Consider the following 27,608-nt stretch of genomic DNA (forward strand, 5'->3'; position numbering starts at 1 on the left):
CTCTGTTGGCGTCAAAGGAGATGAGGCATAGGAGGGTCCCTGTTTCTGGTGGGTCTGCCCCTCCTTCCCACTCCTCTTCACTCTCTCTCACTGTGCTCTCCTTTCTCTGTAAGGCTGGGGTGCCTGACAAGCCAGCCCTCCTTCCCTTCCACTCTGTGGTATCCTGTACCCTAGCTCTCCCTCCATCAAGGCAGCCTTCCTGGAGAAGGCAGAGTCAGAGCTTTTCTTCTGCCCTGAGGGACTGGCCATGTTGTCCCCAGGGCTGAAATAGCTCAGTGGGTCTCAGACAGGGGTAGCTGTAACGAGATTGGCAGCCCCTCTCCCCATGAATGTGCTTGCTTTTCCAGATAAGGAATAATGGGGGGGGCGGGGAGCAAAACCAGGACTAAGGAAGGCATTCAGGCTTATTCCTGGTAGTCACCAGCTCACTGGAAATGAGACAGGCCTCCATTCTCCAGTGTCCATCACAAAGGCTTGATGTCCGTTTTAGCAAACTCTCTCGACCAGGTGCCTTGCCACATTCTGCCTTCTAGGTGACAGATATAACCAGACAGTCATTTACAGACCACAGTAGAGGTGAATACAGTAGAATTATGTATTAATACAGAGTGCTACAGAAATAGTGATCCTTTAAGGATCAGAGCACGACGGGTAATTAAATTTTTTTTCATTCTTTTGGCTGTTCTCCACAAGTACAGTCATGCGTTTATACTCCTCTTGTTTTCAAACATACTTTAACAAAATAACATGGAAAACATGGCAGAAAGAACCATTTGGGACTAGGAAACGGGAATTTACAAAGGAGCTAATATTTCTTTGGGTCTGAAGGATGCCTAGGTCATCATGCAGACCAAGAGGAAGAGGATCACAAAGAAAGGCCCCAGGACGCTAAAGTGAAAGAAGAGGGTGTGTCTAGGGAGGTGCGAGTATTTGACGTGGTTGGAGTGTGGAGACATTTGAAGGATATGAAAAGAGCTGAGGGTGGGTAAACAGGCAAAGGTGGTGCTGAAGGGCCTTGTCTTTGGCTCACTGAGGAGTTGCCGAAGGGCATGAGCAGGAGAGGAACTGAAGGTCTGTGTTCAGATGACAGCGATAAACAGCTGTGCCAGATGCTGTGCTGCTTGATTCATGATCTCATTGAATTTGTACTTTATTATTTACCCCCATTCTAGAGATGAGGAAATTGAGGCTTAGTGGTTAAGTCATTTGCCCCGAAGTCATCTGACTGGAGAGTGTACAGCCGTGATTTCAGCCCAGGTCTGTCTGACTCTTGTCCCAATGGTTTTGATGGGAGGGGTAGTGGGGAGGCAGAAAAGGCAAGATTTGGGGGGCCGGCCCAGTGGGGAAAGTAGGGAGTTATCATTGGGGAACCAGGGGGGAGGTTTCTAGCCTAGGTGGCTGGTGTTGGCTTGTAGTGTTTTCAGTCTGGCACAGGAGCACACATTAGCTAGGTTTAAGCAGAGGGTAATGAGCTCAGTGTGGATACGCAGAATTTGTGGTACCTGGGCATCCTCCTCCTGGCAGAACTGGCTGGAAATGTCTGGAAATGTGGGTCTGGAGCTTCAGGAGCTCAGGTATGGAGACGGACAGCACTTGGAGGTAACGAGCCCTGGGAGGAGGGAGGCAACACCCAGAGAGGGAGAGAAGGAAGGGCGAGTTCCAAAGCCTTAAGTAAAACAATAGTTACGGAGAAGGGGAAGAGCTTTCAGGGTTAGACTTGGCACTGCTGGCAAATGTGCCTCAGCCTTGACTGTCCTCAAGACCTCAGCTGCTAAGGTCCCCTGAAAGGGAGTGGGCCTCTGTGTCCTGGAGATGGAGAGGGTGTGGACAGCCATGGTGTGTGTCTGAATCACCCTGTTCTCTCCCTTGGCCCCTGGCCAGCCTCCTCCCCAGACCAGTGTGATTTCAGACCTGGGATGACCTGAAGGTGTGGGATTAGCTAGTGCAGTGCCTTCTGGGATGAGGTCCCAAGGAGAACCAGCCTGGCCTTGGTCCTGAAGCATGAGCCCTGCGCACAGAGGGGTGAGTTGAGGTTGACGGGGCTTGATGGGGTCCTCATGTGGAGGCAAGATAATCCTCTGGTTGGGAGAGGAGCCATAAGCTCCCCCTGCCCCCCCCCACCCCCCCCACCGACTCCTCCCCAACATGTTGTTTTCCCTACAGGTTTTGGAGAAAAGGGAGGGCAGAGGTGGGAGAAGACTGGCCTGGAGGTGGGGTTGGCATATATTCCCGAAAATACGGTAGATTGTTTTGGAAAAATCCTCTTGGCCGGAAATTACATGTCACGTCTGCTCCTCAGTGTGGATTTGTCACTTCACTGATGCTGTTGGAGAGCCTGGGGGAGGGGAGTGGACAGCAGAGGCAGGCTGGTTCCTGGCCATTACAGGCTCCTTTAGAGAGAAGGGGCAAGTTGTAGACTAGAGGGTGTACATGTGGGTGTATATGATTCCCCAAATCCTAGAGGCGGTTAGGATCTTGTGAATGTCCTGTGGAAGGATGGCATTAGGAGGCACTGGGGCTTACAGAGGGAGGAGGTAGGGAGAAAGCAGGAGGGGGGACTGGTTTGGATCAGACCCTTTATCCAGCCAAGAGAAGAAGGAATGGGTGGGCCTGGCATTTGCAGCCTGTCTTTCTCCGCAGCCTCCTGATTGTGGGTTCTGCAGCTGCTCCCCAAACAAGTTTCTGCTATAGCTGCAGTGAGATGCAGAGGAGCTTCTGCATAGAATAGACACCCTGCCTGGCAAGGTCATCCCCTAGCCCAGCTCTGTTCATGGTGGAGAAGGAGCTTTTGAAGAGGGTGAGCCTTAATGGGAACTCACCTAGTGCCCCTCCCAGGGTCTCTTTCCTCAAGCTTGCCGTTGAGTGTGGGGGCAGGGAAGAGGGCAGGAGGTGTCTCAGCATCTCCCTTCTCCTCTGCCCCAAACCCCCAAGGGGTGAGGGTGCTACGAGCTCAGCTCTAAATACCTGGTACTGAGGAGTCAGTGGATGCTTCAGATGCCATCAGAATGAGAGGATGTGCTTGTGGCACCTTGGGGCCCTGGGGGCTGGAGGGAGAGGAAGAGCCTCCGCAGTGGGACTTCCTCCACTAGCAATGTCCTCACTCTGGCTCTGGGTGACAGCCCTTTGTGGACACGTGTTGAAGCAGCTCCTCCAGGGAGAGGTGTGTGTCCTGGAGGCACACTTCTGAGGCTGGCGAGGTCAGCCCCCTTACTCTGCTTGTCCCTGAGTTTGATCTGGTGCGCAGGGCCTCCGCAGTCTTGGGGGCGGGGCGGGGCTGACGAAGGCTGGGAGATGTCACCGCGAGAGGCAAGGGCTGCTGCTGCTGGCTGGGCGGGCTGCGGTCTCCCTCCTGGGTCGGATGCTGGAGGCGTGGCTTCCACTCTGCTGGGGGGGGGGGGGGCGGTGCTGGGCAAGTTTATTGGAGCGGAGCCCCGAGAGCCGGCAGGTGGACGCCTTTTTGGAGTCTGGTGGATGCTGGGCTGGTGGAAGGAAAGGCTTCAGGCCCCACTTATGGAGGGAGAGGTCTCAGGTGGAATCAGGATGGGGGCTTCTCTTCTGTGAGCTTCTTGTATGGACCCTCTTATCATGGAATATGGGGGCCCTTAAACCCCAGGATCTGATCCGTGGCCAGAGACCAAGAGGAGCTGTGGCTCTGGTTAGTGAAGGTGGGGTCCAACACCTGGCGCTCGCGGGGAGCGGGGGTCGGGCAGCAGGTGGCGCTGCTCTGCGGAGAGGCGGCTCCTTGGAATGGAGGCTGAGCGCGGGATTGGGGGAGGGGCAGCCGCAGGCCCCGCAAGAGAGACTGCGACCCCCCCCCCTTTCCGCTCTGGCTGCAGGTGGTAGATGCAGGCTGTGGAGTGCGTGCGGGGAGGACACCGGGCCTTCCGCAGTTGAGGCGCTTTAACAGCTCCTGCTCTTCTGGAGGATGCTCAGAGGCCCGGCCCCTCAGGACGCAGGGCAGTGACGCTGCCAGAGCGCTGGAGGGGCGGGGGCTGCGGAGGGCTCTGTTCCCCTCCCTGGCCCTAACGGAGGGAGTTTGGGTTCCATGGGGGAGAGATCTGCATATCAGCGCCTGACTGGGGCAGATGAGGGACCGCAGGTAATAGGGGAAACCTGGGGGATAGCCAGGTAGCCGGGCCCTAGACCCACCTCATCGTCTGCCGGTGCGCTGAGGGCAGCCTCTGAGAAGTGAGGGATGGCTATGATCCTGGTCTCCAGGACAGATCCTGGGGGCTGGGAGGCTGGGTAAAGAAGGATCGTGTGTTTGTGTGTGGGGTTAGGTGGGGCGAGAGTCAGTGGGGTGATTTTCTGATGCTGACATCTGCTTCTGTGTCTCAGAGTCCCCTGGGACCCAGTTAAGCTGCCCTTTGGGCTTGCTTCAATGCTGCATGGCTCGGAGCCCCGGAAGCAGTGCCAGGATGTGGGTTTAGTCTTCTATGGGCACTGAGTGCCTGTGCCCTGGACTTTTCCTTTTACCAGCTTTATGAATCTGCATATTAAGGCAAATGTCCCTGTTTGCTTTGGATCACCCTGTTTATGGGGTTGCTTCCCTTCCCCTTGGACATCAAACATTTTCTCTCTTGGCCAGTAGAGGGCAGTCACTGATAGGTTAAAGTGGGGAGAAAGGCCGCTGTTTTCCAGGGCTGGGAGAAGGGGGTCAGGAGCTGGCCTGAGCTCTCTGACCCTGACCATGCCTTGCTTTTCTTCACAGCCTCCCACAGCTGGATTGCTGAGCAAGCTGCTGAGGCTTGTTCTGATCTGACATCCAAGGGAAAAGTCAGGCATGAGGTTCTGATGAATTGGGGGCACATCTTTCTGGGGGTGGCTGTAATTTTCAATCTGGCTATTCTAATCCATTAGCCCCCATCCCCCAACTTGGTAGAGGGGGTAAACTTGCTTAAATTGTCCCCTGAAGCCAGGTCCCTGAGTCTCCTTCGGGGTGGTGCTTGGTAGGAATAGGCAGTGGGCATCTCTGTGCTGTGGGCATTGTGCCCAGGGATTGGGAGGAAAGTCAGCTCCAGTGTGACCTCAGCCTGACCTCATTCTGTCCATTAGCTCTGATTTCGCTCTTAGACTGGTGATTCACTGGAACCGAAAGGAGGCTGCACCTGGCTGACCTCACAAGCTTTGGGTGGTGGCAGCTGACAGGGATAGGAAGGAGAGACTGACTGCTGGGGGTGTCCCCCCTCCCACCCCCAGGGCACATTAGGAAACGGCTGTCCCTTCAGGCACCTCCCTGCCAGGGAGGTCAAGGACTGAGAGGAGGCCCTAGAAAGAGCCTGGGATGCTGACTCCCCAAAATTCTCACCCCAGCTGCCTACTGCACCAGCCAGCTGGGACTGCCAGAGCTGGTGGCCAGCTGGATAGGGACAAGAGAGCAGTGTGTAAGAAACAGGGGCTCCCTGGGCATGACCAGGAGGGGGGCTGAGGGAGCCTGAGAGGACTTCCTGCAGCTGTCAGGTGTGTCTGGGGGCTGTAGTGAGGGGGGTGTGAGAGCAGCTGGCGCCCTTGAGAAGGGGCAGAGGGATCAATTGTCAGCTCTAGGAACGTGGGGGGGGCCCACAGGGGCTTGTGGAGTGTTTCCAGTTCTCTTTAGCTGGGCCGTTGTCTTTGTGTGTAGGTGCTATTCAGGAGACATCCTATAGCCTGGAATCCTATAGCTTTAAGGTGGGGACATTGCAATGTTTAGGGGCATATTTGTTTGTTTTGAGGGGGCTTTGGATCTGGCCAGCTGGTTTAGGGGGGAGGCACCCTGGGCGTTGTGGGCAGCAGACAAGGCATCCCTAGGGGAGGGGGAGATTCCTCACCCCCCTCACTCTTGGCTGGACTGCCCTGCTCTGGCAGGCTGCCGGACTCCTATTTCCGTCGGGCACCAGGGTAACAGGGCCACATTAGGGCCTGAGCCAGGAGACGCCCAGCCAAGGCTGAGACTAGGAGAAGGGGGAGGGTCTCTGAAGGGTCGGCCTGCAAGGTCTAGGAATGACTCTCTGGTGTCCAAGCCCCCAACTCAGACTGTGCACTAGCCCTCGGAGCCCAGACAAACACATAGAGGCATGCAACCCCTCTTTGTATATTGCCGCTTGATTGACATAGCCCCCACCCTAAAATCCCAGGAGTTGTCTGCAACCATGGGGGCTGGGGTGGAAGCCAGAGACAGGGGCCTTGTGTATGGGGAGGTGGTGGCGGGGGCAGTGGGGGTAGCTGGAAGGAAGAGTCTCCCCCCATTCTTGCCGAGCTCTTGGCAGTGATTCAGAAAGGTCCTTTTTCAGCCAGTGTCAGAGCTGCTCAGCTGGGGAGGGAGGGAGGCAGCCTGGAGGGAGGAGGGAGGGCGGGCAGTCGGGTGGGGGGAGCCAGGGAGTAGGGCTGGAGCTGTGACCACTGCACTGGAGAGAAGACAGAGAAGCAGGACAGAGAGCCCAGACTGCAGCCAACCGAGAGAAGACTAACTCGCTCCTGCCAGGCTCGCCAGCTGTGACAACAGCTGTGGAGGAGAGAAAGGGGGAGCGCCCTATTCTTCTGTCCCATTTCCCACCCCTGGTGTGGGATTTGGGGGACCTCTGGGGCAGACTTCTGCCCAGCCTCATTTCTGGGAAGAACCTGAATTCAGGAGCTGAGACCACTGTCCCCTATCCCGGTCTCCCCACTTCTCGGGCCACAGCCCCTCTGTGACCCCACCAGAGGGTCCAGCTCCGCGGAGATGCCAGCAGCTCGTCGGTTCCCTGGCCTAGAGCTCTCCTTCCCTCTTCTGGCCAGACTCCGGCGGAGACTGTACACAGTGAGTGGGGGGTTGGGGGCGGGAGTCCAACTGACCGGGACTGAGTCAGCTCCTCGCAGCCAGCCTTTCTCTGAGGGCTGGAGAGCAGGGCTGGGGACGGCTGAGTGCAGGCTCCACAGGGGTGCAGGGCCTCCTCGCTCCAGTGGCGGCTGTGTTCTTGGTGGCACGTGTGTCAGAAAATCGCGTGCGGGAAGTGTGCGTGCCAGCCACGAGAGCCCCACGTGTCAGACACAGGTGTGCGGACGGGCAGGGCTGGGGGAAGCCGCAGGGGCGCTCTGGGCTTCAGCAACAAATACACGGGCTGGGGGCGGGGGGACTGGTCCAGGGTCGCCTTGGGCTGTTGGTAGAGACGGGACTGGGAGCCAGGCTGCTTTCTTGTCACTGGGATCCCAGTGTTCTAGCTGGTCTTCCCACACGCACCCCTACGCAGAGCAGCCCTGTTCCTGGGCTTGAGGAGCAGGGAGGGGAGAACTCAGCCGAGCTGGGAGATTTGTTAGCTGGTGTCTCAGAGGAAAGGAACAGGCCAGATGGTGCTATTTAAGCAGCTTGTTCAGGGGAGGTGCCTCTGGGTCTCCCCCAGGCCCCTCCACACATGGCAGGAGGGCTTTGAGCCCTTCGCAGGAGTGGCTGCCTCCTAGCCCCAGGGGTGGGGATGGGGGTGGTGGGAATGAGGGGCCTGGAGCCTGGACTTGGCTGAGGACGAAGCAGTGGGGGGTCTTCAGACCTCTTGCCCTGGTGACCAGCTCCTTCTTGGGCTGAGCTGGGTAGGGGGTGGGATCACCTTGCTCCAGGGAGAGTGATGGTGGACGTGATAGCTGGTCATGCGGCGGAGAGATGCTGCCTAGGTTGGTGATTTTCACAGGGCAACTCTGGGGCTTTCTTCTGGAAAGCGGGAGTGCCCTGCCCTCTTAAGCCCACACCCCCTTGTTTGTAACAAGGCTTTGTTGGGGATGAGTTAAGGCAGCTAAGTGCCTAGAACTGCGCCCAGCACATAGTTAACTGTAGTTGAAATATCAGAGTTGTTTATATTCTTCTTAAATAAAATTAATAGAAATATAACCTGTTTACTTTGTGTGTGTGTATAGTCAACATAACGCCTCATGTAATTTAAAGGAGAAATAAAAGGAAATAAATTTAACACTTCATGTATTCTAACACGTCACTACACTTTAACATTATGAAGTAGTCAGATGCTAAGACCTCAGGTGGAATCACCATGAAGACAACATCTACAAATGCTGACTGAGAGGAGAGTTTTGAAATAATAAGGGTGGGCTGCCTTCAGTGACACATTCCTGAATAGTGGACAACTTTCTGCTAAGTCCTAAGCAAAGCAAAAAGCCAGTTTTCCCTCCGTTCCAATTGCACAGTAGTTCCAATCCAGGAAAATTCAGTGTGTGTGAAAACTGCAGGAATATTTTCTGGTTCACGTGTAAAGTGGAGGGCACTTCTCAGTTCAGATGATGATAAACAAATTTCTCACCGCATGAATTATGTTGTGTGAGATTTGGGATAGTGTGTGAGTCCCTTAACCATCCACTCAATGCCACTCATGGTCCCCCAACGTTGCGATAACTAAAAATGCCCCGGGGGACTGTACAGCCCTTGTGAGAACCATCGGATGAAGAATTATGGCTTAAAGTTTGGAAACCCCCTTCTGGCCCAGCCACCTTAGTGGAGGAGCCAGGGTTTGAACCGAGGGTGTCTCATTCCCATTTGTCACTCTTTGTACTGCCCTGAGCCTCCTGGGAAAGTCTGAGCTCCTGGCACTGGGTTGGCAGCACCCCTGGGAACTGAGGGGGCAGGAGGCTGAAGCTGGGCCCAGGCTATGAGCTGCTTCACTTAGTGCAGCCTGTGATGAGAGTTGGGGGACAAGGCTGCTGCTGAGTTGGGAGGAGGGGATCACGGTGTAACTGGCCTTTTCCCTCAAGCCTGTCTTCTTCAGTGGGGACTGCACATGGGTCAGGGGCTGGCCAAGCCCTCAGCCCTGAGGGGTCTTACTGGGACAAGGATGGTTTTGGCATTTGTTGAGTCAGGCTGCCTAGCTTTGAGGGGGCCGCCAGCCTCTTTCTCTGGGCCCCAGAGGGTGCAGGTCAAGCTCACTTACCGGTAGCCCATTGGCTGATGATGGCCTGCACATAGTTTTGTTTGGCCAGCACAGTGTACACATGTGCACGCGTGTGTGTATTTCAAACTTGAATTAGTGAACATAGCTCAGAAGTCAGAAGGATCAAATGTCTAGTATAAACAAGGAACAGAATGGTGTGGGTAATGGGTGAGTATGTGTGTGGGGAAGACATGTCTGGAGGGATGTGTAAAAGTCATTAATGGCAGCTGGCTTTGGGGATGGGGAGTGAGGTGGCTGTGTAGTAGAGGGAATGAGACTTTATGGCTTCTGTGTACCTTTGGAATATTTCACTATGTGCATGTTACCTTTTCAAATTTTTTTTTTTTTTTTTTTTTTTTTTTTTTTTTTGTCTTTTTAGTGCCACACCTACAGCATATGGAGGTTCCCAGGCTAGGGGAGAGAGCCGTAGCTGCTGGCCTGTGACACAGCCACAGCCACGCCAGATCTGAGCCGAGTCTGTAACCAACACCCCAGTTCACAGCAACGCCAGAATCCTTAACCCACCTGAGAGAGGCCAGGAATCAAACCCACGTTCCTCATGGATATTAGTGGGTTTGTTAACCACTGAGCCACTATGGGAACTCCTCAAAAAATTTTTAATGGTGAGATTTCACACATAGATTTAAGTTTTTGTTATTTCTTGAAAAAATTGAAAGCTTTGACAATAGCACTGTTCCACGGTCTGTTGTGAGAAACGCTGACTGCAGCTGAGCAGTGCTGCTTCCTCGGCCCATCTGAAAGCCTGCCCCAGCCTCCACCCCTCCCTCTCTTTTTACCCTCCTGTAGGTGTGGTCCTGGAGGTGCTGGGGTGGCGGCCTGTGGAAGGGTCTTTGGGCTGGAGGAGAGACCCCTGCCATGTCAGGCATCGGGAGGAATGCTGCTCGAGCTCATCTAATCCCTGTGGGGTCGGTCAGGTCTGGGGCACTCAGGATGGGTCTCAAAGGACACTGCACCCCCACATATTTTTTTAATAAAACTTTATGAATGAGAATATGTATTTTCCTGGAGGCACAACTGATAGTTTCCATCAGATTCTCAAAAGCTTTGTGACACCAGGAGAGTTTAAGAGCCAGTGGGGGTGGCTGTACAGCAGAAATTGATAGAACATGGTAAATCAACTATAATTTAAAAAAAAAGCCAGTGGGGAACCTGACAACAGAATTTGATCTCTGGCTACGAGCCATGGATGACAGATTTGGGGGCTAAGACCACCCCCTCCAGTGCCTGGGCTGTATCCCAGCTGCCCTAATTCTACCCTTGTTGCCACAGGAAGCGGGACCAGGTGGGTACAGGCTATTTTGTACATATGCTTTGGAGAGCAAGAAGGTGGTTTGAGTCCTTCTTTGCAGCAACATAGTAGGATTGGGGGGGGGGAGGCAGCGCTTAAGGCAGGGTCACCTGTTACCTCCCTGCATCCTGTGGTCCCTGAGCCGCTTTCTTGTCCCCACAGAGGCTGGGGAGCAGCAGCATGCAGCCGGAGGAGGGCACAGGCTGGCTGCTGGAGCTGCTGTCCGAGGTGCAGCTGCAACAGTATTTCCTGCGGCTCCGTGACGACCTCAACGTTACCCGCCTGTCCCACTTTGAGTACGTCAAGAATGAGGACCTGGAGAAGATTGGCATGGGCCGGCCTGGTAGGTGGGGGCGCTGGCCTCGCCTCTGCGCGCCCCACTGACCATTTCCTCTGTCCTCAGGACCGGTGGGGTGGCAGGGCCGAGAACTCTGCCTGCCTGTCCGAGAGCCCCCGCGGCGGGCAGTGGGGCATCAGTAGAGGCTGCGCACAGTGAGCGTGAGAACAGTTTGCAGCTGTGAGGGGGGAGCGGAGTTTGCGGAGTCTAGCCAGGGCTAACTACACACTCCGTTTTGTTTGTGCAGACGTCTGTAGGATGTATTTCTCCCGTCTCCTCCTCCTTTTTAAATGTAAATTGAGTCTGTTCTGTTCACCATTCCATCCCAGAGGGGTCAGTGTCCAGAGGTCTGTGTAGAGAAGGGACGATAAAAATCCTCAGCCGGTTTGCTGCTTTTCTCCTATCTCTCTGTCTCTGTCTCTCTCACAAAGATCTGTTCTATAAGTTGAACTCATTTCTTTTCTACGTATTTATCCTAAAAGTAGTGGCTGTAGCATCTAGAGGTCCTAGTGTTCCTTGGAATATTAGAAGAAACTTTTTAGTGCATTCAGCCTAAAACAGTTAAATAATAACGTGCTACATTAGACACTGACTTATGCTGCTTTTAGCCTAGAGAGTCGGTATCTGATGCCAGTAACATCATGCAATTTTATGGGAGGAAAAATTCAAAATTGGGAAAATTCTGTCCATTGCCTCGATTTCTTTCTTTTTCTTGAGAGTTGGCATAAGAACACTCCTGTTCAATTGTGGTGATTAAACATCTCCATCCAGTTCAATAAGCACTGCCTAGAAGTGGATTGCAGGGACCATCTGGTTCATGGCGGCCCCCGGTTGTGGGGATGGTGCATTTCTTTGGTGGCATTGTGCCAGGCAGTGTGTGGTAGCGGACTCCCCCCCCCCAGGGAGACCAAGGAAGCCCATGATGGGCAGCAGCCTCCGTGGGGGTGTGAGCACCTGAGCAGCACGGTCCCCTTCCTTCCCGCAGGCCAGCGGCGGCTGTGGGAGGCTGTGAAGAGGCGCAAGGCTGCATGCAAACGCAGGTCCTGGATGAGCAAGGTGGGTGGGTGGGGAGTGAGGTGGGAGGGGCACCCGTGGGGGGCCTCCCCTATCCCCCATAGCAGGATCTCGCACTTTGTACAGACCTCCCCCCTCCGGGTCTTAGCATCCGACAGGGCACTTGTAGAGCTGCCTGGCTAAGCATCTGTCTCCGCCAGAGACGGCACCAGTGGCCTGTGTACAGCAGTGGCTTTGCGTCCCCTCCCGCTGAGCGGTGGTGGAGGGGGGCATGGAACAGGCACTAGTTGACAAGTGCGCCGTAACTTGAGCCCCTGCCCTGTCTGCTGGGGCCGGTGACCACTGTAGGGCGGTGAGACTGTCTGGACCTAGGACATCTTTGCTTCCCTCCTCCCCCACCTCCCTGTCTGTGGAGGGTTTCTCTGGCCAACTGGGCCCCACGGACAGCTTCCTTCCCCACAGCCTGCCCCCACCCCCCTTGCCCTAATTTGGGTCTGTGGAGTGGTTGAGTCCCTGTTCTGACTCAGTGGAACTTTGCCCATTGTCTGGAAGACAATGCAGAGGAAGTGAACCAGCCGGGCCTTCCCTCCCCACTTCTGGCCTCTGGGCTGGGGTGGGGGACGGTCCGGGCAGAACAGCTGGACTGGGATTGGGCAGCAGAGATTTCCTGGCTGTGATCTGGCAAAGGAGCTGTCTCTTGGGATCCTGTGGCCTTTTCTGGGGACACTGTCCTGGTCCCTTGCCCAGGTTTTAAGGAAGGATGAGTGGTGTGTTGGGGTGGGTGAAGGCATGCAGCAAGAGCTGTGCAGTGGGAGGGATTCAGGGGTCTGGGATCTACCACTGACTCTGAGGAGGTCCCAGGGCCAGTTGGTGAACCTCTCCAGACTTGAGGATGTTGTCAGTAAAATGATGCTGGCCATACTTGCCCAGCTCACCTCACAGGGCCATGGGGAGGGTCCCTGGAGGAAAAGGCTGTGCAGGACCTTGTCAGCTGAACTTTGCTTTCCAAGTGTAAGCAATTCCAGTTGCTGGGAGGGAGGACAGAGCAGCGGCCAGAAGAAGCCCTCAGACTAGACAGCCCCCTGCCCCAAAGAGACAAGCCTCTGCCAAGCTTATAGGCCAGGGGCCCAACTGGGCAGGTTCTGCAGCCTGAGGTCAAGGCTTTGCAAGTCCTAATCGGGGGGGCAGGTCAAACTGATGGGACACTGACTCTCAGGGCTTCCCTTCTGTCCCTTGACCTTTGGCCCCTTCCCTCTCCAGCCCAAGTTGCAGAATCCCCTCCAACCTGCCTTCTTTCTGAGCCCTCAGCTTTAGGCCTCCCTCCAGAAGCCCAGCTGTCTTTACAGGCCCTTCCCCAGCACGGCCTTGCTGCATCTGCACCCCCTACACATACTCACGGTCCAACTTCAGGCTCAAATTATCCTCTCCCCTGGCAGGATGAAGGGCAGCCGACTCCCTGGGGAGGGTGGAGACAGACAGCGCCAAATGGGCAACCCAGAGAAGGGGCCAGGGCTAAAAATGGACAGGAGGTGTTTGTGAGGGCCCCTCAGGCTCTTGCCCATCTGCTGGAATGAGGGGCTGGAGTCTGTGCTGGGGAAGGGGGTACAGAGAGGGATGGGTGAGGCAGGAGGTGGTGCCTGGAGTGGCTCTGGGCTCTCTGTGACCCCACAGCTGGGTGTGGAGCCACAGCAGCCACAAGCTATATGCCTGGCAGTCCATTTCTGGCACATATCCTGAGGCCACACTGAGGCTGTGGGTTCTCATTTGAAGTGTGGTCAGGAGGGGGCATAGAGCTCCAGGCAGGCCGCCCCCTGGAAATTTAGCAAAGCCAGGACCTATCTGGCGGCCTAGCCGAGGACCCAGTGGGGCAGGACTGAGCGGCTAGCTCTGGGGCCTCAGGGTTCCATCTGGCCCCTGGCTGCCTTCAAACAGGTGTTCAGTGGAAAGCGGCTGGAGGCTGAGTTCCCCCCTCATCACTCTCAGAGCACCTTCCGGAAGACCTCGCCCACCCCGGGAGGCCCAGCAGGGGAGGGGTCCCTGCAGAGCCTCACCTGCCTCATTGGGGAGAAGGACCTGCATCTCTTCGAGAAGCTAGGAGATGGCTCCTTTGGCGTGGTGCGCAGGGGCGAGTGGGACGCCCCGTCGGGGAAGACGGTGAGCTCTCTGGGTCCTGTGATGCGTGCAGAGGGGCAGGCTCCTGAGAGGCCCTGCCCTGCCCTGCCCCTTAAGGTGGATCTGTTCCTCTGTTGGGATGTGAAGGGGGCTGGGGACAGGTCAAGAGTAGCTCTCCCTGGAGTCCATGCTCAGGTTTAACTGCATATATACACTTCTTTTTTCAATTACAAAACTAATTTACTGGAGTTCCCACTATGACACAGTGGGTTAAGGGTCCAGTGTTGCTGCAGCTGTGGCACAGGTCACAGCTGTGGCTCCAGTTCCATCCCTGGCCTGGGAACTTACATATCCCAAGGGTGTGGCTGAAAAAAAAAAAAACTGATTTACTTATCATAAAAGTTAGGAAGCTATTTTAAAAGTAAGAAAAAAAAAATGCCTGTAATCCCACTGCTCAGAGAAGCAAAGTTAGCATTTCTGCCTTCTTCCTCCCTCAGGTATTTTGTTGAAGTTCTTTTAGACGGAAATTTTGGACACAACTTTTTAACTCTCGCCCTTTCGTCTTAATGTATTCTATTTAAACAGTTTTCCTCAGAGGGCTAGACAGCATGTGTGCAGTAAAGCACACAGTTCTTGAGTGTACCACTCAGTGCATTTTCACATATGCATGGGCCCGTGTGACCACGGCCCAGGTCAGGATACAGAGAGCACCCCCAGCCCCCCAAAAGCGCCCTCAGGTCTCTTCTACTGAGTATCCCTTTCCTTCAAGGGAAGCCACTATTTTGATTCCTGTCACCATAGATGTTTTATGGTATTACATTTTAAAGCATTTTCCTTCTATGCCACAACATTTTTTTATTGTGACATTTTAACATTCCATCATCATACCGGTCATCTCTTGCCTTCTGGTTACCACTTAACCTGGGCATGTCCTCAGGAAGGGGAGACCCAGCTCATGACCCTTGTGGGTCAGCCGCTGCCCTCCCTCAGCCAGGCCACGGGCACCTGGGACACGCTCACCCACCTGGATGAGCAGAGCTGAGGCAGAGATGTTTGAGCCCAGCTGGAGAGGAGCAGGCTGGCCCAGAGTGTTGTGGGGCGGGCCTGTCCTAACTCCCTGCAACCCCTGCTCCGGCCAGGTGAGTGTAGCTGTGAAGTGCCTGAAGCCCGATGTGCTGAGCCAGCCAGAGGCCATGGACGACTTTATCCGGGAGGTCAACGCCATGCACTCGCTTGACCACCGAAACCTGATTCGCCTCTACGGTGTGGTGCTCACACCACCCATGAAGATGGTGAGTGCTTTGGGCTGGGAGGGGCCTGTGGTCTTGGACCACTGGGTCCCGCCTCCTGCCTGTGCTGCGGTTACTCCCTCCGTCCTGACAAGGGTTAGAGGTCTTCCGGTCCTGCTTTGGTCTCTCACCTCATGTGGCAGAGGGGTTCTCAGGCCTACCCTGGTACTGTGTCTGCTGGAACTCACATCCACCTCTGGGTTTGGCTTGTGTTCACTGGCTGAGAGTTGCACCCACCGGAGGGGCTGGCCCGAGTTTAATTTTTGGCATTGCTAATCTGAGCCTCTATGGGTTGCTTCTCTGGGCCTCAGTTTCCCATGTTGCCTGGAGGAAGAGGCTTGGGAAGCTGTAGGACTCCTGGAGGTCCTGGGACAGGCCAGGAAGGAGTGTGCAGCAGGGCTCTGGCAGGCCTCGGCGGCAGGGGAGGGCTGTGAGGGAGGGGCAGGGCACAGCCAAGCTTATTCCTCCTTCCTCTGTGCCCTCAGGTGACAGAGCTGGCACCTCTGGGATCGTTGTTGGACCGGCTGCGCAAGCACCAGGGCCACTTCCTCCTAGGTACTCTGAGTCGCTATGCTGTGCAGGTGGCTGAGGGCATGGGCTACCTGGAGTCCAAGCGCTTTATTCACCGTGACCTGGCCGCCCGCAACCTGCTGTTGGCCACCCGTGACCTGGTCAAGATCGGGGACTTCGGGCTGATGCGAGCACTACCCCAGAATGACGACCACTACGTCATGCAGGAGCATCGCAAGGTGCCCTTTGCCTGGTGAGGGGCAGGCGCTGCTAGCTTCCGGGGCCTGGACCCCACCCTGCCCCACCTAGTCCCTGTACACCCAAGGCCTCAGAGCCTCTGGGGCCTTCTTGTCCCTTCTGGGCTTGGGGGTACTGTTCTTGAGGGCCCAGCCATTCACTTATCCACCCAGGACTTCTTGAGGGCCTGTGTGCCAGGTGCTGGGAACATGGGGCTAAGTGCTATGGGGACACATGAAAGCTTCCCGGAGGACCCAGTATTAAGCTCCTGAAGTATCAGAAGTGAGCCAGGCAGAGGCTGCGTAGTAAGCATGTTCCAGGCAGAGCTGGGGGCAGGCAGGGCCTTGCAGACTGATGAGAGTGTTCATTTGCACGTGGCGAAGTACAGGGCGCTGTGCCAGCCCCTGTGTGAGCTGATCACGTGCCGAGACCATCGTGGTCTCTGCTGTCAGAGGCACCCAAAGCAGCGTGGTCTCCTTGCTTTGGGGTGGGAGGAGTTGGTCCAGCTCTGCTTGTCAGAAACCCTTCTAATCTAGGATGTACGGTCACCCTAATTGACTGACTTTAGACCTAGGGTGACCATACATCCTGGATTATGCCTCATGTCCTGGAGTCATTAATAGCACCCCCTTTCATACTCAAGCATGCTGGTCTGAACGGTCAATTATAAGGTCACTTTTTTTGTTTTTGTTTTTTAGGGCTGCACCCATGGCTTATGGAGGTTCCCAGGCTAGGGGTCCAATTGGAGCTACAGCTGCTGGCCTCTGCCACAGCCACACCAGATCCAAGCCACATCTCAACCTACACCACAGCTCATGGCAACGCCGGATCCTTAACCCACTTGAGCAAGGCCAGGGATCAAACCCGCAACCTCAAGGTTCCTAGTCGGATTCATTTCCACTGCGCCACAACAGGAACTCCAAGGTCACCTTTTCAAATGCAGCCCCTGTAAGCCCCATGAAATGAGCAGATTACTGTTATTCCCATTGGGCAGATGAGGAACAGGGCTTAGAGAGTTCATTTCTCTTGGTTCCACCCCCTCTGAATGGCAAGGCCAACTCTCCAGTCCCACGAGAGATCCTTGCTTCTCCATCTAGGACGGCTTCCTCCTCACTCCTTGTGCCTCAGCCTCCTCTGGAGTGCATACCCTTTGCCAGCTTCACTGCAGTGGCATTTGTCTTCCTCACCCAAGAGGGAGCCCCATGGGGAGTGTGGGGGGAAGCCACTTTGATTGTTCTCACCCGTTTTGGTTCTTTCCCAGGCCTTATCCAAATTTCCCACCCACACCATCCTGCTGAAATGACCCAAGTCCTAGGATCCTGCCCCAAATCTGGAAATGGTCATCCTCCCACGATTAGAAAACAGCCTAAGATCTCATCCCTGCCCCCACCCCACCTTACCTCTCCAGGAGCCTCTGCCCTTCTTCTCCCTCCTCCCAGCCCAGGCTGAGTGGGGGTGAAGCTGTCTGAGTCTGTTGCACCCAGAGCGAGAAGTCCTGCCCTGTTCACTTCACACCATGTCCCCAGGACTTAACTGTGAATTTGGGCATGTGGGGCAACACCACGCTTGGTACAGGGGGCAGGGGGCTCCGAGAGGCCAGCTCTTTGACCCCTGTCTCTGCCAGGTGTGCCCCTGAGAGCCTGAAGACTCGCACCTTCTCCCACGCTAGCGACACCTGGATGTTTGGGGTAACGCTGTGGGAGATGTTTACCTACGGCCAGGAGCCCTGGATTGGCCTCAATGGCAGTCAGGTGAGAGGGCCCTGGGGGGTGATCTGGACCCTGGATCCCAACCTGGCCCTTCTGGAACTGGCTCTTAGCTGTTGGTGTCCCTGTCTGCCATAGCCTGTGTCTGCCTGACTCCTCAGACAGCTGAGCAAAGATGGGCTCGCAGTGGTTAGGAGTGGGCTGGCCTGGGCCTTGCTTGAAGTCTTGCCTTTGCTGTGGCCCCATTCTGGAGGCCCCAGACCTGGGGGTAAGGGTCAGAGACCTGGGGCAGAGGCAGAGCTCTTCTTTGGGGTGCAGGCATGGCAGCCTGCAGTTCCAGCTGTTCTGTGGGCTGGGGGGACGGTGGGGAGTGAAGAGCTGGGTGCTCTGCTTGTCCTCAAACTGCACCATCCCACCACCAGATCCTGCATAAGATTGACAAAGAAGGGGAGCGTCTGCCCCGGCCTGAGGACTGCCCCCAGGACGTCTACAATGTCATGGTCCAGTGCTGGGCTCACAAGCCGGAGGACAGACCCACCTTTGTGGCCCTGAGGGACTTCCTGCTGGAGGTGAAGGCCGGTCTGCCTGTGGGGGCAGGGGGAGCAGAGTGGGGTCATCCCAGAACAGGCAGTGACCTGTCTCTGCCTCCAGGCACAGCCCACGGATATGCGGGCCCTTCAGGACTTTGAGGAACCGGACAAGCTGCATATCCAGATGAATGACGTCATAACCGTCATCGAGGGGAGGTAGGGAGCGCGGGGCTGCGCCGGCACCGCTTCGAAGGGCGCAGGCTGGAGGGGCCCAGGGCCAAGAGCCCTTCTGCCTCCCGGGTCTCCAGGGCAACCCACAGGCTCCCACAGCGAGAGGGGCGGGCAGGCCTGGGTCCACTCCCGAGTGCTTGGGGTCAAGTATGCAGCTGCCGCTGCTCAGAGGGGATTTTCCCTGCCCAGCGCCTCCTGTCACCCTTTCCCCACGAGGCTCCAGCCTGGGTGTGTGGGTCAGGGCCAAACTGCCTTTACGGCCAGGTAGGAAGTAGAGCAGCCTGGCCTCTGGGCCAAGCGGGGACTCTGGGACTCCGGAGAGTCATCTTCTCCGTGCCCTTCTTCCTCCTCCCCCTCGGGTAAGGACTCTGGACGCCCACCTGGGTGCCCTTCAGTAGCCCAGAGCCACCCTGCCTCTTCGTGGCAGCTTCTGCCCTCCCACTGAGCCCCACTGCTCCCTCCCAGGACTCCCCTCCATCCTCTGCTGGGCCTCCCATTCTGGCCCCTTGGTCCTGAGGCTGCCCTCAGCAGGGCCTCCATTCCTGACCCCTCCCTCCCCTCACCTGGCAACCCTCCTCTGCCTGCTGGTAGCATCTCCTGGGTCACATCTCCTATCTGAGCCCCGCAGTTCTGGCCTGCCTGCTGTGGAGACCTCACCCACTGTTCACCCCACCCTGTTATCTGATCCCCAGGGTGTCTAAGGAATGGGTTGAGGCGGGCTAGAGGTGCCTTTGGGGTAGGGGGTGGGCTTGGAGGACCAGGAAGAGGATCGAGGGCAAGGAAATTCCCTGCACTCCCCACTCCTCTGACTCAGAGCCAGGCAGGGATGGGGGACACTGAGCCCTTTCTACCTGGACTTGAGGTTTGGGGTTTGGGGTTCTGGGACCTTTGGTTAAAGCTTGTGCTTCAAGGGGTTCGATGAGAGGAAGCACCCCTGGGTCTGAGTCAGAGTGATGGAGCAGGCCCTGGAGCTGACTGGTAAGCAGCATGGCCTGCACCCGCCGTGGCCCCAGCACCTCCTCCCTAGGCCAGGGCTCCCCTCACCTCTGGGCCCAGGATCTGTAAATAAGGATGACAGACCAAGAAGTTGGGAGGGGGAGCTAAGGGGGAGTTAGTGGTGGTGGCCAAAAACAGCTTCTAGAAGGAGAGACGCCTGGAGGACAGGGAGGAGGTGCAGTCTGTGGTTTGGAGCTGAGGGGCCAGGGAAAGGACTGCAGGCAGGGCAGGCTGGGAGCTTTCTGGAAGTAGGAAGATTAGGGTGAGGGCTCTTTGGGGGGCACATGGCAGGACCTTCAGCTAGAGCCTGAGCCTCTAACCACTCCCACCTCCCTGAGCCAGAGGGCCTTGGACCTGAGGCCCCAGGCCCTTCCATTCCCCCTTCCTTTACTCTCAGTGGGGGTCTGTGTGCAGGGTGTGGCTCAGAGGCTTCATGTGTTTCTGGGGCATGTGTCCCCAGCTGGTGGCCTGGGTCACCGCTGGAGCAAGGCGAGGAACAGGGGCATCAGGGAAGCCACTCCTCCTGGCAGGCCACTGTGGGCAGGCCCTGCCCTGCTCTGCGTCACAGGCAGGGGTTGGCCCAGCTGCTGGCTCCACGGCTGCCACCTGCCAGTGTGGGCTCACTGGGCTCCTCCTCCAGGGCCACCAACTTGGACCACAGTGCCTGCCCTTGGTGCCTGGAGCGGCTCAGGAGGTGGAAGGTGAGGGGCAGGAGGCACGACAGCCGCTGGGGCTTTGGGAGTGGGCCTCCGTGTTGGTGGTACCAGAGCTCCAACTGCCGCCTTGCTTCCTCAGTGCTTGAAGTGTGTTTGTTTGTCCTGCTCCGTCTCCATGTCTCCGGGTGATGGGCTGTCTGTTCGTGGGTGTTCCTTTGGGTCTGGGTTCGTATGTGTGGGTCTCAGGCTGGTTCTGTTTTCCTTTAGCTTGGTTCTTGGCTCTCTTATATCTGTGCTCTTTTTGTGATTCTTTCTTGTGGAAGCTCTTAGTCCAAGAGAGCCCCCTTCTTCAGACTCAGTGCTTCTTGCAGTACCAGGCAGTGGACAGAGAGAGGACACTAGATATTCTGTGAGCCAAGCTTGCGAGGCTCTGTCTAGGCTGTGAGACCAGTGATGACTGACCTTTTTCCAGGAGGCTCTTATTTGGAGGCTGGGATGGCTGACAGCACTTTGATATTCTGTTTTCACAAACTGGTTAAGGAGGACAGGAGTTTTGAAATCCATGTGCATGCAGGTCCTTGGCCGGGCCTGATCCCTGGAGCCTCTGCTTCCTGTGGTAGGTGGGGGAGGGGGAAACAAAGGGTGTGTGTTTTTCCTCAAGGCCAGAGGCTCCCAGGAACACCCAGAGAGAAGTGCGTGGGGTGGTATTTTGAGCAGTATGTTTCATCCACCTTTGTCAGCCATTTGTGGACAACCTTGGCCAGGACTTGGGAGTGGGGGTGCTGAGGTTTCCAGGGACTAGTCCCCAGTAGTGCTGGGGCAGCCATAGGTGATTTTTAACCCAGGTCCTGGTTTCCCAGGAGGTGCTTCACATCTTGCCTGTCCCAGGATGCTGACAGGCACCTGCAGGAGAAGCCTGTTTTTGATCAGGGACTGTGCTCTCCTGTTGCCATGGAGACTCTGGGCTGTTCTTGGAGGGGGAAGGGAGATAGGGCCAGAGCAGGCTGGGAAAAGGGCTGGCCTGGTCCTCTCTGGGCTGCAGGTACCTCTACCCCCTGAGCCTTGGAAGGAGACCGGTGGACAGCATGATACACGTAGCACTGGCCATCTTGGGGTTATGTTTGACCCTTGCTGGGAGGATGCTGCTTCCATGCCTGGGATGTTGTTTCCAAGGAGGTCTTTCTTTCTGATACATACACTGTACTCCCAGCTCCCCCTCCTCTAGTAGCAAAGCATTTTTTATGACTTGGTGTCAGGACTCCCAGCAGTGATAAAGGGAATCCTTTCTTCTAGACCTGGCTCTTGCTTTGGTCACCTATAACAAAGGGAGGTGGGCTTGGCTCTGATCCTGATCCCAGAAGGGGGTCCAAAGGAGGCTTGTGAGTGAGGGCCTTGGCTGTGTTGGGGGAGGGGAAGGAGTGGAAGGAGTGACCTCCTGCCCATCTGGCCTTGCTTGGAATCCACTGGGAGGGCACCATCACAGTGTAATCCTGGCCTTGGACGTGAGTCTGTTCCACTCTGCTCGGCTTCTCCACCTCAGTTAATGAGCATCTCGGAAGAGGTGTGGAGAGCAGAGTCCAGCGTCCAGCCATGGGCTTGGTGTCTGAGGCTGTCCCTGGAGGGGCATGCCAGCCCCAGGGGGCCTGTGGGTGTTGGGGGAGAGCAGCAGCAGCAGGGTCCGGGTGCCAGGCACTCCCCACCCTGCCTCCTTGGCCTCGGCCAGCCTGGGGGTGGAGGGTGGGGAGGCGTTTCTCTCCTTGGAATGGCCCTATTTTTGGATGGGCTTTGTCCCTTCCTGGGTGTTGTCCTCTCTTCTTCCTTCCTTTCTTGCCCTTCCCACCCAGAGGGCAGGGTGGTAATCACAGGGTTGCAGTGTCTGTGGTGGCCGGTCAGCAGCCTTGTTGACAATGAGGTTGGGCTCCCAGCCCTCCCCTGCCACACCTCTTGGCTCCCCAAGGATTGCTGTGCTCCTGGGGTTCAACATTTAGTCTCTGAAACAGGCTGTTAGGGGGTCATGCTGCCCCAGTGGCCACATCACCTCACAGAGGAGGATCCAGGTGTTGGAGACTCCCTGCTGCTTCTAGCCTCCTCTGTCTGGCTGCAGTTTAGAGGAAGCCTTTCTTTACACTCCTGTTTGGACAGGTGATGTACGGGTCAGGAGCATGTAGCTTGGTGCCACAGGTATCCGCCACAGCAGCACGAGGCTGCATCACCCCTGCCTTAGCCCAGAGTCTGTACCTGTCCTCAGGTGTGAGTGATCCCAGCGGCAGACATAGGATCCTTGTGGCCTCTTGGCTTTTTGGCATTCAAAGCATCCAGGAGGGCGCTCTGTTCTTTCATGCTCACCTGGCCTGGCTCCCACCCCAACCCCAGGCTCAGACTTAGGCTGTGTCAACAGATTTTGCATATGAGATCAGAGCCAGGGGCTGGTGGTCCCATATTCCAGCCACACTGGGGGGCTGAGTTCTCTTCTTGACCCTTTGTTTAATACAAGAGTAGAGCTCTCCTCCCAAGGAGGTGGATGGGAGGGACCTGGACGGGGCGGGGAGCAGGGGCCTCGATGGTGCCTGGAGGTGGTGGAAGGCACTAGAGATACGTAAGCTGGTAATGTGACAGCTGGGTTGCCCCAGGTGCTTCCAAACCCATGAAGGGCTGCTTGCAGGAGATAGACTGGTTGGAGGGCTTGGCCCCAAGCCTAGTGCTAAGGCCATAGTGTTCCCTTGGACCCTTACAGCTCAGAACCTCTGGAACTGAGCTGAAGAGTGAGATTGGGTGGCCAGGAGAGGATCAGGGCTTAGGCCTTGCGGGGGGAGGGAGGTGAGGCAGTATTGTGAAAAGGGTGCTGGTTTCACAGACAGACAAGTGGGTTTGAATCCTGGGTCTGCTGCACTCTTTCTGGTAACTAGGCAACTCATTTCACTTGTTTGAACATGTTTCCTTATTTGTAAACTGTAGGAAAAGCTGTCTGACCCACCAAGGTGGTTCAGGGTAAGGCTGTGTGCAAATGCCAAGCCCTGTACTGGGGAACCTGGGGGTCCTGGGGGGCGGTTGGGAGGAGGCAGGCATGGGAGCCTACTCTGATCCGGGGGCCTTAGCCCTCGTGTTCCCTTCTGCCAAGATGGTCAGATATGATGGCTTAGAGAGCTTGATATGAAAAGGGTCCCAATCCTTGGGGCCATCCTACAACACCCTGGTTCACCATGTCTCTTCTGTTGAGCAGGGCTGAGAATTACTGGTGGCGTGGGCAGAACACGCGGACGCTGTGCGTGGGGCCCTTCCCTCGCAACGTGGTGACCTCCGTGGCTGGCCTTTCAGCCCAGGACATCAGCCAGCCCTTGCAGAATAGCTTCATCCACACAGGGCATGGCGACAGCGACCCCCGCCACTGCTGGGGCTTTCCCGACAAGATTGATGAGTGAGTACCAGCAGGGCTCCTCCTCAGGCACGCAGGCTCTCCAGGCCTCCAAGGTCCTTGTCCTAACTCTGGGCCAAGGGTCTCTCATCCAGCAGCTTTTCCTTGTAGGCAGAACTGGGGTTGGAGCTTCAAAGGGTGGGCCCACTCTTTCTTTTGGTGGAAAGGCCCCCTAGCACACTGGTCTTAGGAAAATGGACTAGGAAACAGGCTTCCAAGGTCCTTGTCCTAACTCTGGGCCAAGGGTCTCTCATCCAGCAGCTTTTCCTTGTAGGCAGAACTGGGGTTGGAGCTTCAAAGGATGGGCCCACTCTTTCTTTGGGTGGAAAGGCCCCCTAGCACACTGGTCTTAGGAAAATGGACTAGGAAACAGGCTTTGGAAGTAGTTAGGTAGGAAAGTTTCTCATGACTCCCAGCATTTAGGCAGCTTCCCTTTTCCGGCTGGTAGTACCAGAGTCCCAGAGCTGCTGGCTCAGGCCCAGGGGCACAAGGCCCAGAAAAAGCTCCCTGTGGGGAAACTTCAGAGGGGATTTAGGCAGCAGCTCTGCACCCTGCCTGTCTGCTCAGTCTGGACATGGGGTGGGGGGGTTCAGTCTCCTTTAAGTGAAAGGATGACATCTTTGGGGTATCTAGGGATAGCACACAGGAGAATTAGTCACTTCCTGGGTGTCCCGCCCCAGGGAGCCACCCAGAGCTCCTCCCTCAGGGCCTCCAAGCTTCTGCCAGCCCCACAGGGCTCTCGGCAGCAGCGTTTTCTCCTCTAACTTCTGACACACTTCTGCCCTGAGGGACTTGGTGCAGCAGGCCCTGCATCCCTGCCCCCGCACACCAGAGCACTAAGCCCTGGGAGGGTGCCCATGGCTGCCTCCTAAGAGCCAGGTGAGGGCAGCGAGCACAGACGCCCTTCCAGGAGGCCGGTGCCCTCTGCCCTCTCCTGGCGTGCGGTGGCCAGCCCAGCCCCATTCCTCCCAGCTTCAATCAGCCCCAGTGACTAAGTCCTATAGATCCTAACAGTCAGCACAAGGGTTGCAGGTGAATTGGGAGTGAGGCAGTGGCCCAGCCCCTACTCCCCTCCTGGCAGTGGGACAGAAGGATGCCTCCTACGATCCTGACTGGGGCAGTGTGGCCCAGATGCCACAGGCCTGGTGGGAGACAAGAGAGTGTGCCAGCAGGTGGTGGCTGCCAGGCGTGGGTTGGGGTGCCGTGGGAGTTGTAGAGGGCCAGCTCTGCCCTTGTAGGGTATTCTTGGAGCCCCTACAGTCCCAGGCTTTTCAACCTGCGATCAGTTCGTTCTTTCTCTGCCCCCTCTCCCTCCACATGGTACCCCTCCCAGTCACAGCTAGATCTACAGAAGGGAGCTCCTGGGAGGGGGAAGTCCTGTGCCGCAGAACCATGCTTGCAAAGGGCTTGGATGAAATGGTTCTGTCTTCTGCCTGACCCTACAGGAACAGGCCCAGCACCTTCTCCAGGGTGTCACTGCCAACACCACACTCTTCCCCACCTCTGACTCAGTTCTCTCCTCACAGACTCTATCTGGGAAACCCCATGGACCCTCCCGACCTGCTGAGCGTGGAACTAAGCGCCTCCAGACCCCCCCAGCACCTGGGCAGGGTGAAAAGTAAGGGTCTCCACACCCCTGGGTCCCCTAGTCCATCAGCTGCTAGGAAGGGGTGCTGTCTCCTCAGGCAACCCTGAGCCGACTGTTCCTGCTCTGGGACGGTTGGGTCGGGGCAGCAGGGGGACAGCTGTGTCCCTTGCTCAGGCTGGGGGTGGGGCGGACAAGGAGAGGCAGCTGTATCCGCCGAAGTGGGCACCCTGGGCACTCCTGCGCTGGCCTGCCCGCTCGGCTTCCCTCCTCCCTCCCCTCCCCGCCCTGCTCAGATCCTGGCTCTCCTCACTCCCCCTAATTCTGCTCGCCTCTCCTGAGCCAAAACCACCCCACGGGCTCCATCTTGGCCCAGAGCCTCATCCATCTCCCGGATCCCAGGCCTGTCGCTCCGGAACACAGTTTTCCCATCCTGCCGCCCCACTGCTTCCCATTGCTGCCGAGTTTGTACTGCACTCGCCCCTATTCACATCTCTCTCTCTCTCTCCCTCTCTCTCCACACTCTGCCCTCTCGTCTGGCTGTCTCCCTTCCCTTGTCCTGTCTCTCCTGCTCTCCCCCTCTACTCTCCGCATGGCCTTTCTTACAGGGGAGCCTCCACCTCGCCCTCCTCAGCCTGCCATCTTCACTCAGAGTAAGTGGGGCTGCTCTCGGTGCCTTGGCCCCCGTCCCGCCCCCTCTCACTTCTCATTCCTCTCCTCCTGGAAGGTACAGAGCCCTGGCCAGCCGGCTGGCTGGGAGGGGAAGCGGGTGTGTGCTGTGAGCTTTTGCTGCTGACCTGGCCCGGCATGCCTGCCTCTCCCCCCACCCCCAAACGTCTGGGCTTCTGGAACAAGTGTATGATCCTGGCGCCCACTTCGCCTCTGTCCACTGTTGCCTGGCCCTGCCTCACTTCCTGTGGGACCTGCAGAGGCTGTGTGGGCTCTCGTGCCAGTTGATCAGGAGCTCCGTCCTCTCTTAAGGATATAGCTCCCGTTGCTCTTGATGGTGGGAGACTGCCCACGGTCCCCTGCCTGCACTAACGGTGTGCCGTAATCGGGTAGGGATTACTAACTAGGGCTCAGGAGCAGGGGTGTTTGGGGTCTTGTGCTGACAGGGGGTGTCAGAGGCTGGCAGGTGTGCGGTGTTCCCTGCTCTAGCGGAGATGGAGGCAGGAGCTCACCAGACCCCCTAGAGGGCTGCCAGTATCCAGAGTAGGTTCTGCCCTCCTGTTTGAGAAGGGTCTGTGAGCATAGAGAACACTGGCAGCTGAGGGCTGACCTCCAGGGGAACTGGGAGTGGGGAGCTGGTGGGGGATACCTGGATGCCTTCCCCACACCCCACCTTTTCCTATCCCCCCACCTAACCCTGCCTCCCTGTTGGGGCCTCCCTTCCATCGCAGAACCAACCTACGACCCTGTGAGTGAAGACCAAGACCCCCTGTCAAGTGACTTGAAGAGGCTGAGCCTGCGGAAGCCAGGGCTGCCCCGTGGGCTGTGGCTAGCGAAGCCCTCAGCCCGGGTGCCGGGTACCAAGGCAGGCCGTGGCAGCGGTGAGATCACGCTCATTGACTTCAGCGAGGAGCCTGTAGCCCCGGCCCCTCGCCCCTGTGCACCCTCACTGGCGCAGCTGGCCATGGACGCCTGTTCCTTGCTGGATAAGACCCCGCCGCAGAGCCCCACGCGGGCACTGCCCCGGCCCCTGCATCCCACGCCTGTGGTGGACTGGGATGCACGCCCGCTGCCCCCACCTCCCGCCTATGATGACGTGGCCCAAGATGAGGATGACTTTGAGGTCTGCTCCATCAACAGCACCCTGGTGGGTGCAGAGGTCTCTGCTGGGTCCAGCCAGGGTGAGACCAATTATGCCTTCGTGCCTGAGCCGGCACAGCTCCTCCCTCCCCTGGAGGACAATCTGTTCCTCCCACCCCAGGGTGGGGGCAAGCCACCCAACTCAGCCCAGACAGCAGAGATCTTCCAGGCACTGCAGCAGGAGTGCATGCGGCAACTACAGGTCCCTGCCAGCTCTCTTGTCCCCTTGCCCAGCCCTGGGGCTGATGACAAGCCCCAGGTGCCCCCTCGGGTACCCATCCCCCCAAGGCCCACACGCCCTCGTGGTGAGCTGTCTCCAGCCCCCTCAAGTGAGGAGGAGATGGGGCGGTGGCCTGGACCTGCCTCCCCTCCCCGGGTGCCTCCGCGGGAGCCCCTGTCCCCACAAGGCTCAAGGACCCCTAGTCCCCTGGTGCCACCTGGCAGCTCCCCGCTGCCACCCCGGCTCTCAAGCTCACCTGGGAAGACCATGCCCACCACCCAAAGCTTTGCCTCAGACCCCAAGTATGCCACACCCCAGGTGATCCAGGCACCTGGCCCCCGGGCCGGCCCCTGCATCTTACCCATTGTCCGAGATGGCAAGAAGGTCAGCAGCACCCACTACTACCTGCTACCTGAGCGCCCACCCTACCTGGAGCGCTACCAGCGCTTCTTACGTGAGGCCCAGAGCCCTGAAGAGGCAGACCCGATGCCTGTGCCCCTGCTGCTGCCCCCTCCCAGCACCCCAGCCCCTGCTGCCCCCACTGCCACTGTTCGACCAATGCCACAGGCGGCCCCGGACCCCAAGGCCAACTTCTCCACCAACAACAGCAACCCAGGGGCCCGGCCACCAGCCCTGAGGGCCACTGCTCGTCTGCCACAGAGGGTCTGCCCCGGGGAAGGGCCAGAGGCTGGATGCCCAGCAGACAAGATCCAGATGGTGAGTAGTGGGCCTGGCTGCAGGGTGAGGAGGGTCAGGGGCCCAAGGGACCCAGC

At 57.2% G+C, this 27,608-nt stretch overlaps 1 protein-coding gene across 32 annotated transcripts in view; it reads left to right on the forward strand.

The window, feature by feature from the left end:
- TNK2 (tyrosine kinase non receptor 2) overlaps positions 1-27,608 on the forward strand; it is a 42,561-nt gene that overhangs the window by 12,731 nt on the left and 2,222 nt on the right. For 4 of the 32 annotated variants that reach the window (XM_021070178.1, XM_013982356.2, XM_013982352.2 and 1 more), the window contains exons 2-13: positions 10,354-10,534; positions 11,514-11,584; positions 13,475-13,696; positions 14,794-14,946; positions 15,429-15,706; positions 17,315-17,441; positions 17,819-17,965; positions 18,048-18,142; positions 23,030-23,224; positions 24,748-24,839; positions 25,415-25,459; positions 26,207-27,552. In XM_021070178.1, the coding sequence (XP_020925837.1) occupies positions 10,372-10,534; positions 11,514-11,584; positions 13,475-13,696; positions 14,794-14,946; positions 15,429-15,706; positions 17,315-17,441; positions 17,819-17,965; positions 18,048-18,142; positions 23,030-23,224; positions 24,748-24,839; positions 25,415-25,459; positions 26,207-27,552 (2,934 nt within the window). In that variant the 5' untranslated portion in view covers positions 10,354-10,371. Of the gene's footprint in view, positions 1-3,425; positions 3,656-3,981; positions 4,100-6,354; positions 6,776-10,353; positions 10,535-11,513; positions 11,585-13,474; positions 13,697-14,793; positions 14,947-15,428; positions 15,707-17,314; positions 17,442-17,818; positions 17,966-18,047; positions 18,143-23,029; positions 23,225-24,747; positions 24,840-25,414; positions 25,460-26,206; positions 27,553-27,608 lie in introns of those variants that run through there. The other 28 variants (XM_021070177.1, XM_021070176.1, XM_013982354.2 and 25 more) reach the window with 17 other exon arrangements.

The sequence above is a fragment of the Sus scrofa genome, chromosome 13, assembly GCF_000003025.6.
Source record: "Sus scrofa isolate TJ Tabasco breed Duroc chromosome 13, Sscrofa11.1, whole genome shotgun sequence".
Taxonomy (NCBI): Eukaryota; Metazoa; Chordata; class Mammalia; order Artiodactyla; family Suidae; genus Sus; species Sus scrofa.